The following is a 12,690-nucleotide window of genomic DNA, read 5'->3' as shown; positions in this document are numbered from 1 at the left end:
TCCGGGGGCACAGGAAAGTGTGTGCTATCAGTATCTCCGTGTTAACTTGGTCTTGTTCTGAATTATTCAGTGTTGGATTTGGATTGGTTAGCTAAGATGTTTTGTTTCTTAATTCCTCTTTTCATCGGGATTGTAAAGGATTACCATTATGTTTAGTTAGTTAAAAACAAAATTATAGTGAGAAGTCTCTTTTATTTTCATCTCTGTAGCTTTGTAACAAAGATGTCGTGTCAAGAATGACACAGATCTTTACCTAGAAGGACTTCCTCACTTGGATGTAATATGCTACAAAGTAGCTGGTGTGTGCGTGTGCGCGTGTGCATGCACATGCACAGACCCCACAGTCAGTTACAGTACTCTATATGGGGCCATGATCCACAGTTTGAGGGGCTGAGATTTGGACAACAGAGGCTGGTTTTGAAAGGAGTGAAATTAGAAAGATGTAATGGAGACCATCATTTTTCTTCTTCTTTTTCTGTTTTTGTGCTGCACAGGACTTGAGAGAAGAAAACAGAATTCATTTGATACAACTTTCTTCTTTTCTTTTCTTCACTTTCCCTCTCCTTCCCTCTTTTGTCTTAGGGTTTCTATTGCTGTGAAGAGACACCATGACCATGGTAACTCTTATAAAGAAAAGCATTTAATTGGGCTGGCTTACAGTTCCAGAGGTTTAGTCCATTATCATCATGGTGTGACATGGCGGCACGCAGGTAGATCTGGTGCTGGAGAAGGAGCTGAGAGTTCTACATCTTGATCCACAGACAACAGGAAGTGAACTGAAACTAGGCGTCGCTTGAGCATAGGAGACCTCAAAGCCCACTCCCACAGTGACACACTTCCTCTAACATGGCCACACCTCCTAACAGTGCCACTCCCTATGAGCTTGCTTCTGGGGGCCAATTCCATTCAAACCACCACATGACCCCTGCCTCCACTCCTCTTCCTCCTTCCCCTTCCCTGTCAGATGTTTTCCTCACCCCCGACTCACTGTTGTCCATCCTAAGATAGTGTTCCTGTTATTTGTTCTTCCTTGATCATCAGATCCTGAAGCTAACGTGAAGAGTGACTGATGGCACTCGGGTATTTCCTTCCCTCTGTCTCTCTCTCCCTCCCTCCTCTCCTTCTCCCGTTCCTCATTAGCTCCCTGGGTCCTCCAGTCTACTTTTGGCCTTCCAAAACTTGAACATTTCCCCCAAATTAATCCCTGTCTTTTCAACTGCATAATGTAGATTGTATTTTCTTGACTAACCCTGAGTTATAGAGAGGAAGTTTAGAACTTAATAACCAGAGTACACAGTTGTCACAAACCAGTTATCAACACAGTGCTTCCAGTGAAGTACAGGGTGCAAAATACTTTACTATTTAATAACTTCAAGCTTTTTATATAAAAGCATTTAAGTTATTTTTAATTGTGTGTGTGTGTGTGTGGGGGGGGCTCTGTGTTTTGGTCTGTGCACATAAATGCCTGTACCTACAGAGGCCAGGGCTATTGGATCCCCCTGGAGCTGGAGTTACTGGTGGTTGTAAGCTACCTGATGTGGGTTCTGGTACTTGAACTTGGGACTCCTGGAAGAGCAGTACATGTTCTTAACTGTTGTGCCATCTCTCCAGCACCCCCTTTAAATTTTTAAAAATTATTTTAGCCGGGCGGTGGTGGCTCACGCCTTTAATCCCAGCACTCGGGAGGCAGAGCCAGGTGGATCTCTGTGAGTTCGAGGCCAGCCTGGACTACCAAGTGAGTTCCAGGAAAGGCGCAAAGCTACACAGAGAAACCCTGTCTTGAAAAACCAAAAAAAAAAAAAAAAAATTATTTTAAATTATGTATATTTGTGTATATGCATCAGTATAACTTCAACTTTTATGAATCTGAAAACTTCGGTGGTAAGTTTCCAAAATTTCAGCATAAAATAACAAGTTCATAAAACCAATATAACATTGAAAGAATGAGGCAGAGCCCAGTAGAATTCTCAAGGTTAGAAGACAGATCTGAGAGTCTGTGTAAAACAACACAACTTGAATGCCATATGTGTAGAATAATATATATACAACCTATCAAGATTGAGTTACAAAGAAAAATTTCTGAATGTAACAATAGCAAGCAGAAAAACGTATTCAAAGATCAAACACCTTTCAAGAAGGTGAAACCTAGGGTCTCATGGCTTCCACTATTACATTGCACAAAATTTCACAGAAAAGTTAGCGTCAGTTTCTTTCACATGTTAAAAAAAAATTAGAGGAAGAAACACATTCAAATTCATTCTACAAGGAAAGTATTACCTTGATGGTAAATGAACACAGCTGTAAAACTCCACAACGTAATACCAGCAAGTTGAATTAAATAGCACATTAAGAGGATTATATACCACGGTCAAGAGGGATGTATTTACATTTAAAATGGTTCAGAAAGCACAGATTAGTATGTATAACACTTTACATTACCAGGAGGATAATAATTCTATACGGTTATCTGAATATAGGACACACATCTATAGGAGTGTAGCACTCTCAGCAAAAGCGCCAAACGATCGCCATCCCAACATCACCTTAAACAGAAGCTGATGCTGTGCTTGCTGCTGAGCTTCATGAAAGATGTGCATGTGGAGCGTGGGCCATGTAAAAATTAGCATGGACTCATGGTACCACCGATGGCTTCGTTAGGACATTGGCACGTGGGAACCTCATGTGCTTTGCTTGTGTTGACCCATTACTGTCCCCTGAGCCTGAGTCCCTGACGCTGGTCATGTCAGAATGTAGTTCATGTTTTGCTTCTTTATGAACCATGTCTTAACCTTTCCATCTCCTTCCTTTTCTAAAATGTTGGTTTCCTACCTGATTCAAGTAATGTAGCTCCCAAACCTTTGTTCTCTTCACACTCTGAGCTGTTCTTTTGGGTTAGCAGTTCATTTGCACTGCGTGCTGCTCAGATATATGTTTGTTATTTTATCAGTTGAAGACACACCTATCCATTTCTTCCAGGCTAGACTTAAAAAAAAAGATTTTTACACCCCCCCATTTTATCATATTAAACAAATTATGTGTGCATGTTAATATGTGTGTGTGTGTGTGTGTGTGTGTGTGTATTCTACACAGACTCTCAGGTCTGTCTTCTACTCTTGGGAATTCCAATGGACCATGCCTCACTTTCTTAATGGTATAGTGGTTTAGTGAACTTTTTATCTTATGTTGAAGATTCGGAAAGTTTTAGCACCAAGGTTTTCTAATTCATAAAGTTGAAGTTGCACTCGTGCACATATGCATAAATACACATACGTAAAAATATTTTTAAAAAATTTAAAGGGGGAAGGAGATGGCCTAACAGGTAAGCTCATGTACTGCTCTTCCAAGGGCCCATGCTTGACTAACAGCGTCCACTTCAGGTAGCTCACCCCCACCAGTAACTCCAGCTCCAATGACAGGAATGCAGTGGAATGGGGAGAAGTAGGGGGATTGGTGGTAGACACGAGATGAATCTGGCGATCTGACGGATGGAGTCTTGGCAGGCAGCTGAGCTTCAGTTTAAAGAAGCAGGAACTTTTTTTCCCTTTTGTAGGAAGAAGTTATTAGTAATGTCGAGTTTTTGGCCATGGTGTGGGATACAGCCAGATTTTTGTTAAAAGTAGGAAATAAATGCAAAGTTCCATTAGGAGTTTATGAGGAGTTTTCTCCTCATTTAGGGCAGAAATTTTGCAGATACAAGATTTGGAAGATGCAGGGTACCTGTAGAAGATGGTGGCGTAGGCCAGATTAGGAGGTGTTGAGGGTCGTGTGAGGTGGCAGTGCCGTGGGGATTAGGAGGTGTTGAGGGCCGTGTGAGGTGGCAGTGCCGTGGGGATTAGGAGGTGTTGAGGGTCGTGTGAGGTGGCAGTGCCGTGGGGATTAGGAGGTGTTGAGGGCCGTGTGAGGTGGCAGTGCAGTGGGGATTAGGAGGTGTTGAGGGCCGTGTGAGGTGGCAGTGCAGTGGGGTATTGGGCAGCACAGGATATGCCTTCATGGGCAAGGAGGGCAACCTGACCTAGTTGTGTGGTCTTTAATGTGGCTTCCAAGGTGGCTTCTCCCCTAGGCTGCCAGCGCTCCTAGTAGACTCACAAAAATAATTAAAAAAAAAGTTTACAGAGCTTTAGAGAATATTTGCTTTCAGGAGGCAGGCCAAGAACGTGGACTTCTGCTTCGTTTGTTTATTTACTGTTGCTTTAATAGTCTATGTATGCCATATGACTTTTTTTTCAATATATTTGTAGGATGAAAATACCAGATAAAAAGACAATCATACAAGTTATTATTTCTATTTATATTTTAGACAATATTTATGTTTTGTTGTTGTATGGATTTTTTTTCTTTTTTTTAAATTTTATTTTTTTAATTACACTCATATTTCATTAATTATACTCATGCTATTAATTACATTTGTGGTATTCATTAATTACATTCACAGTATTCATTCAATAATTGTATTTATGATATTCATTAATTACATTAATTGTATTGATTTATTACATTCATGATATTATGTTCTGATACTACTGTCCATTTGTGGGGCTTTTCCATCACACAAAACAGAGATTCTGTACTTAGTAAATCATTGCTCTATATTCCTTTCTTCTCCATCTTGAGATAATGTCACTATTAGGATAAGAATTTGTACTGTATCAAGCTGATGAAAGAAAATGCTGGCCGTACTTTCAGGAGGGGAGGCTAAAATCTTTTTAGATTATGGATTATCCTATAGAAAAATGTCTACCGTAAATCAAACAATGAAGGGGAAGATGAATAGGAATCTCACTTACACAACTTAAGTAAAACATAGCTCTCTGAACAGATGAAGATAGGTTTCTTCTGTATCCCAGAAACTAATCAATATTTATATGTATAATTCAGCTATTGTTTGGCTTAAAAGGGCTTATTGGGAAATGTTATCATTTATACTATTTTCTACAGAGAAAATATTTTACTGTTTAAAATAACCCTGGACTTTTAAATTATAACCTGTTCTTATGTTCAAGCTATCTGTGTATTATTTCTCCTGCAGTTGTACATAAAATGTTTTTTTTAAACAAATTGTTAAACAGCAGTTTATTCATTCCATTAGAGAAGTTGGTGAACTTCAGATTACAAAACCAATGTAAATGTAATTTTGAAGAATTAGAGTATCTTCAAGAAGCCAGTCACCGCTTAACTGAAGTGCATGCAAACATGGGTTGATCTCTACTGAGGAAGGTCACTTTCCACTAATATGTGAAAAGTTAATGAGATACATCCCTTTCCACGGAGCTTCTTTAGATGTCTTTTCTCATCCTTAAAATCCTGATGCTCATCTCTGTAAAGGCCAAGGAAACGGAGTGTGCCCGTGAGCGCAAAATACTTGTTGTGATTTGGATACCAGTCATAAGTCTCTTTCTTTTTGGCCAAGGGCTGTTTACTGAACATATTCACTACTTTCATGAACTTTGAATCAGTAGGCCTGGCCACTTCACCAAAGATCCAGGCACTCACACAAGACACACGCAGTGCATATTCTGAAAGTGAAGCCATGTCTTAAGCAGTAAGGAACAAGATTTCCTGCGTCTGACCTTGCTTGAGCGCCCATAAAATGTTTTTACATTTAAAAAGAAAAAAAAAAAAGAGCCGGGCGGTGGTGGCACACGCCTTTAATCCTAGCACTTGGGAGGCAGAGGCAGGCGGATCTCTGTAAGTTTGAGGCCATCCTGGTCTACAGCGCGAGATCCAGGAAAGGCGCAAAGCTACACAGAGAAACCCTGTCTCAAAAAACCTAAAAAAAAACCTAAAAAAAAAAAAAAAAGAACAAATACTGTAGAATTGTATTACATGAAATATATAAAATATATAGAGTATACAAATTCATAGAGACAGAAAGATTAGATGTATGGATTTTAATGCTTTAAATGTTTATTAATCAAGTAAAAGGGATGTTAATGACTTGATTACATCTTTTTTTTTTTTTTTTTTTTTTTTTTTTTTAAGTTTTGAGACAGGATCCCACACTATAGTCCAAGCTGGTCTGGAACTCACTCTGTAGTTCATGCTGGCCTCAAACCTGTGACAGTTGGCATGCCTCGCCCTCTGAGTGCTGAGATTAGAGACAGGAGCTAACATGCTCAGCTTGTTACATTTAGATCTTAAAAGAAGCAATACCTGAGATTTAAATTATGTTGTGGTGTCCCGAGCAGGTTAGCTGCCATATTTTCAGATGTGACAGCAAACATGATGGGGTCATAGGCCACATACCATGCTCCATGTACATTGCAGTGTTCTGCATAGACTCTCATTGACATCTGAAGCATTTGTACCTGAAGATGCTGGAGATACCAGTCATCCATAGGTCATTGTACAGTTTTGCAGAAATCTGCTATTTATAATGTAAAGATTGTTATAAAACTAAACATTTATAACTTTTGAACATTTACATCGCAGTTAAGTGGAAACTTCTAATACAGTTGCTAATTTTCTTTATTATTCCTATTTGTTTTAAGTCTTGGCTACTGATGATTCAGCAGACAGAGCAGCTTAGTAGGATAATGAAGACGCATGCGGAGGACCTGAACTCGGGGCCCTTGCACAGGCTCACCATGATGATCAAGGACAAACAGCAGGTGAAGAAGAGCTATGTGAGCATCCACCAGCAGATAGAGGCAGAGATGATCAAGGTGTGTCTGGCTGCACTTACGATCTCTTGAGTCGGTTTTAAAATCTATGTTAGTATTTTGTCCCGTTTGACCTTACAATTGTCATTTCCTGACAAGACCTGTTTGGTGTCTGTAGTAATACTTTATCGTGTACAGAATATTACTGATTATAAGCTCTCATTTCACTCCCAACAAAGAGAAAACATACCGACCATTAAGCTGTGCCTTAGAGATTGGAATATGTGTTTTTTGTTTACTGAAATAGTTTTTAGGGCTGGAGAGATGGTTCAGCGGTTAAACCACTGGCTACTTCTCTTCCAGAGGACCCAGGTTCAATTCCCAGCACCCACAGGGCAGCTCATAACCGTCAGTAACTCCAGTCCCAGGGGATCTGATGCCCTCTTCTGGCCTCTATGAGCACTGCAAGCACATGGTACACAGACATGGGAGCAAATCACACACGTGAAATAAAATAAACTTTAAAAAATAAAAAGAAACAGCACTTGGCCTATATAAAAATGAAATATATATATATATTTCCTTGTATTAGTGATAATTTAGTGTACTCCTGAGTTTCTTTGCATTCAGAGTTTGTCTCTTCTGGGTAATTTCTTAATACTTTATTGCAGAGCTCTGACTATCAGGACAGAAGAACAATGTGGCCCCTCTAGCCATCACCCACAGTCACCCTTTTTTTTTTTTTAATGTAGTCTCACGCTTTCTCCCAGTATTGGGTCATTTAAAGGAAGCCCCAAATATTATTTTGTCCAAAAATGTTTTAGTGTATGTTGGTAATAAAAGGATTCTTTTTGAAAATAAGAACATTTTGATTAATCCGCTTAAAAATGACAGTTAATGTTACTAAATATCCAGTGTTCAGATACTTGCAGGTTAAGTGGTTTCTATGGGTTTATTTCAGTCAGTCTCTGACCTGAAACATGAGTTGTGTTTGAATAATTGCCTTTTGGTCCCCTGGTTGGTGTTCCTGTTTATTTTTGAAAAATACCATTTACTAACTAAAGGAACTAGATAATCTGCTATGTGTAATTGAATTCCTTCAATTTTGAATTTTTCTTTCTTTCGTTTTTGTTTGTTTGAGATAGAGTCTCACTGTGTAACCTTAGCAGGCTTGGAACTCCCTCCGTAGACCAGGCTGGCCTTGAACTCACAGAGCTCTGCCTGCCTCTGCCCCAAGTGCTGGGAATAAAGATGTGTACCATCATGTCCTCTCAATTATGAAGTTTTGATAAGCACCTTAGAAAACCAATCCTTTCATCTTATTTTCCTATAAATTTGAAGTTATAGATTGTAAGTGTTGTGTAGATTTCCTGTTGTTTCATATCAGGGCGTACATAAAGCTTGTTTTTCTTTTTATGATATTAAACTTTACTAATCAGTTCCACAGTTACCGTCATCATCTGTCAGATTTCCCACTTCTGTCTAGTGGCTTTAGAAACCACTGATTGATGTTTCGTACTTAGAGCAAGTGTGTGCGCGCGCGTGTGTGTGTGTGTGTGTGTGTGTGTGTGTGTGTGTGTGTGTGTGTGTGTGTGTGTTTTGGGTAGGCTAGAGATAGATAGCGGTTGTCTCAGTCATTCTCCACCTTGACTTTTGAGACAGGGTTTCCCAACGAGCCCGGGGCTTGCCATTTCAGACACACTAGTTGTCCCGTGTACTTCTGGCATCCTTTTGTCTCTGCCCCTCCTCCCAGGTCTGGAGTTACAGTCACATGATGCCGTGCCTGGCTTTTACATGGGTGCTGGGATCTGAACTCAGGTCCTCATGCTTTCAATCCCAGGGGCTGTTATTTTATTGGTGTTTCTTCAATGGAAAGGCTTTTGCATTTTTTATTTCCTAATGCAATTGAACAAAAATTTTCAGTCAAGTAGAATATTTTTGGAGGGGAGGGGGTATGGTGGCGCACACCTTTAATCCTAGCACTTTGGAGGCAGAGGCAGGCGGATCTCTGTGAGTTGGAGGCCAGCCTGGTCTGCAGAGTGAATTCCAGGGCAGCCAGGGCTACCACAGAGAAACCCTGTCTCAAAGAAAAAAAGAAGAATGTTTTTGCAACTATTTGGATACCCTAAAATTCAGTATGTATAGGAAAATCCAAATAAATAATTTTTTTGAATCAGTTTATTAGTTCTCAAAATAATGAATCAGTTCTTGAACAGCCTCAAAAATTAAACAGAGGATAGTGATTGGAATTCATTTATATTTACCTCTTAGTTGTTGAATTTTTGTTTTTGTTTATTCACAAAATGTCATCAAGAGCATTGTTGAGCGTGATTTCTTTTAAAAGGATTCTGACATTTCCTTGAAAATTGCTGGTGCCCTTTTTTTGCAGGTTTTTTTTTTAATGTAGTTTTTGAGACTTTCATGCTTGTGTATAATATAGTCTGGTCCCACTCAACACCTCAGCTCTCCTCCCTTCCCAGGAAGTCCACCTCCCACTCTCAGTTCCCTTTTCCTTGTGCACCACTGAGTGTGAATTTAATCTGGGCACCAACATGGGCGTGGAGGTAGAGGATGGGTTACCCTTGGCCATACCACTGAAGACAATGACTTCCTATTTCCCAGCATCTGTCAACTTCTAGTAGCTGTCCTGGGAGGAGCTGGGCTCCAAGAGCCTTCCCTCCATCCATGACTGAATGTTGACGGGTCCAGCCTTGTGTAGGCCCTGTGCAAGTAACAGCTGCTGGGAGTTGTGTGTGCAATGGCCGTGTCTGGCCTAGAAGACAGTCTTTTATGCCCCTTCTTCCTGTCATCTGGCTCCCACATTTTTTTTTCTATACTGTCTTCTAAGATGTTCCCTAAACCTTGGAGAGTGTAATGGAGATGTTCCTTAGAGGGCTGAGCACTCAACAGTCACTTCTCCACCTTGAGTCTGTGCTTTCACTACCATCTACTGCAAAAAAAAAAAAAAAAAAGCTTCCCTGACGAATACTTAGGGCAGCATTGGTCCTTGGGTGTAAACACACATATTTGTATAAGAGCTCACTCCTAGAGTCTGTGACCTTTCTGGCCGAGTCGCCTTTGACCAGGTCTGTAGTCCGAGGCATGAACTCTCTCCTTTGGAGAAGGTCTCAGGTCCCGTAAGAATGGAGTGGGTTTTCTCCATAACAGTCATGTTACTAGCACAGCAGTGGAGATATTTGCCTGGTGGTCAGTACTGAGGCATGGAAGGTCCACAGCTGGCTTAACACCCTCAGGAACTTTTCCCTCTCAACTGCTTGCACAGCACCTTCCTGTATGAAAGCCAGCTAACGGGGTCCGGGCGTCCAGCTCATTTCCACAGAGCATTCCTAAACCTAAGGCTCAAGGTTCATTGCGGAAGATGGGGAGGAACGATTGTAAGAGCCAGAGGATCGGGGGTGTGCTCTAAGAATGTGTCTCTTAGTGTTGTGTTATTCTTGATTTGTCTTTGAAAAGAAGTTCATGTATTTTTATATCATATTGGATTTGTCATGGATTTTAAAGCTGATTTTTAGTTTATTGTCTTATTTATTTTTTTGGTAAAGATTAGTTGTCACCTATGGGTCATGAAATATAAATCAACTAATGCCTTAGAATGTAAACTGTTGACCAATTTAAATGTAACACTGAAAAAATTTTTAATTTTTTTTACTTTTTCTTGTTTCTTTGACAGGTCACAAAGACAGAATTGGAGAAATTAAAATCCAGCTATCGACAGTTAATAAAAGAAATGAATTCTGCCAAAGAGAAATATAAAGAAGCCCTAGCCAAAGGTATGACAGCATTAGAAAAAGTGTGTACTGTGATGGTTTCTATTCTGGTCCGCTCATAGATGTCTTTGTAAGAGTAGAATTGTCTAATTTAGAGCAATTTACATTCTAAATCTCTAAGTATATCAAAAGAGACTGGCTGTTGGACTGCTCCGGATTCACTTTGTGTTTTAGAGATTCAGAGGGATTCTGGTTAGTTCTCACTAGCAGAGAACTCATCTCTCCCTCCTTTCCTTTACCTCCCTTTCATGTCTGTTCCTCACTCTTCCTCCCCATCCCATTCCCACCACTTCTTATTTTGTTTCTTACTCAATTTCAGTAGCTCTTTATAGAGAAACGAGATCCATGTTCACATTTTATCTTTATGTATTTCCACACACTGTAACTATTTTGAGATCGGCATATCCTTATCAATTTGGAGGGTTTTTTTTTTCTCATGTTTCATATACGTCATCATGATTTCTTTGTTACTGTAAAGAATGCTTTAGGGACTCAAAAAGCGTTCTTTTGAATGTTTAGCCATCTCTCTTGTCCCAGCACCACTTTATTTTTCAATCTGTCTGCATAGTTACCTTTGTAAAGTTGACTGCTTTATCCTTAGCTGGGCCTCTCCAATTTGTTAATTCCATAATAAACATCCGTGTGAGCCTGCGGTGATGTGACTGACTGCACCTTAGTTCAGGTATACATGAGAGTCACGTATATATGAAGAGTATACGTGGCTTTCATGGCTGTGAGAGTGACTGGTAAGGAAAAGCAGTTCATCACTAGTCTTTAACATCTGCTTTAATGATGTCGATTATTTTTGTTTAACCACAAAATCAGTGTTGCGGTGTTTTAAACAGCTTTTGTACTTAAAGCTTGCTCACCTTATAGAAATTTGCTCACAGGTGATTCTTTTTGAGTCTGGCGGAACACTATAGTAGCAAGGCAATGAGAATGTCTGAAGACAATGCCTTTAATTGCCTCCCTCCCTCCCTCCCTCCCTCCCTCCCTCCCTCCCTCTCTTCATCTCTCCATCACCCTCCTTCATTACTCCCACCCTCTGTCCATCTGTCCCTCCATCTCTCTCTCTGTCCCTCCCTCTCTTTTTCTCCATCTTTCTCTTTTCCTTCTTTCTCCCTTTGTGCTGGAGATAGAACCTAGGATAGGCGCTTTACCACTCCTCGAGCTGTACCCCTAAACCCTGGAAAACTCTCCTGGACACATGTTTACACAGTTTAAGTTCATGATGGGAGACTAGTTGAAACCAGGACCCTGTGATTTCAGTGTCCGTAGTCTGGTTAGTATTGCTCCTTCCAATGAAGATCAAGAGTTAGTAAAACTTGATTAGTGAAAATGGGAGACGAAAGCACTTTACCCTAACTGTTAGAGGGTTAGCGCTTCTCTTCTCCTGTTTGTAGTGAGAGCTGTCTATTTGTTCTCAAGTATTTTGAACCCTCTGTTTTCCCCTTATGTTCATGCTATGGAAATATACATCAGTTTCACCTATATTCTTATGTTTAGGCACTTACAGTTCTAGATGTAGCACCCTTAAAAAACTAATTAAAAAGGGGTTTTAAAATTTTATATTATAGCCAGGCAGTGGTGGTGCGTGCCTTTAATCCGAGCACTTGGGAGGCAGAGGTAGGATCTCAATGAGTTCAAGGCCAGCCTGTTCTACAAAGTGAGTTCCAGGACAGCCTAGACTGTTACACAGAGAAACCCTGTCTTGAAAAGCCAAAAAAAAAAAAAAAAAAAGAAGATTTTATATTATGTATATGAGTGTTTTGCCTGTGTATAGGTATGCGTACCTTCTGCGTGTCTGGTACTCACAGGGTTCAGAAGAGGGCCCCAGATTTCGTGTGACTGGGGTTGGGGTGGTTGTGAGCCACAGTGTGTGTGTGTTGGGAACCCAACCTGAGTTCCTTTGAAAGAGCAACAAAAATCTTTTAACCCCTGAGCCATCTCTCCAGCCCCTAAAAAGTAGTTTTAAGAATAAATGTCATGAATGCTAATTTCACAAAATTTAAGTAACACCATATTGAAACAGATGGTATTAAATAAAGTGAACTTAAATATGGTTTTGTTGGAAGTTTTATACTTTACTTGAGGATATATTGAAGAATGAGAAAAGATGTTTAAACAAATTGCTTACTAATTATGTATTCAGTTGCAGCCTACCTAATTGACTGTGTGGCTAGAATTACTCCAGAGTTTTATGTCTCCCAAGCCTCACAATATTCATGCTAGTGTTCACGAAGCCTTCTCTGAATGAGTGTAAGCATGAATGCTTCTGCTTATGTCCCATACTTGTCAAGGAA

General features: G+C 40.0%; 2 protein-coding genes across 5 annotated transcripts in view; one reads left to right on the top strand and one right to left on the bottom strand.

Annotated features, from left to right (window-relative positions):
• Fer (FER tyrosine kinase) overlaps positions 1 to 12,690 on the top strand; it is a 346,826-nt gene that overhangs the window by 50,856 nt on the left and 283,280 nt on the right. For all 4 annotated transcript variants that reach the window (XM_052750228.1, XM_052750229.1, XM_052750231.1 and 1 more), the window contains exons 3-4: positions 6,489 to 6,662; positions 10,291 to 10,390. In XM_052750228.1, the coding sequence (XP_052606188.1) occupies positions 6,489 to 6,662; positions 10,291 to 10,390 (274 nt within the window). The remainder of the gene's footprint in view (positions 1 to 6,488; positions 6,663 to 10,290; positions 10,391 to 12,690) is intronic.
• Positions 4,541 to 5,529, bottom strand: LOC128117828 (28S ribosomal protein S33, mitochondrial-like). Its single transcript, XM_052750234.1, has one exon. The coding sequence runs from the start codon at positions 5,527 to 5,529 to the stop codon at positions 5,203 to 5,205; it is 327 nt and encodes a 108-aa protein (XP_052606194.1). The 3' UTR covers positions 4,541 to 5,202.

This window comes from Peromyscus californicus, unplaced genomic scaffold, assembly GCF_007827085.1.
Source record: "Peromyscus californicus insignis strain IS unplaced genomic scaffold, ASM782708v3 Scaffold_21__1_contigs__length_65335640, whole genome shotgun sequence".
NCBI classification, from domain to species: Eukaryota; Metazoa; Chordata; class Mammalia; order Rodentia; family Cricetidae; genus Peromyscus; species Peromyscus californicus.
This window is presented reverse-complemented; position numbering and strand designations above follow the sequence as displayed.

Bases quoted from the DNA above. Each gene is read 5' to 3' on its own strand.
- LOC128117828 (XM_052750234.1), bottom strand. From the start codon at position 5,529: ATGGCTTCACTTTCAGAATATGCACTGCGTGTGTCTTGTGTGAGTGCC.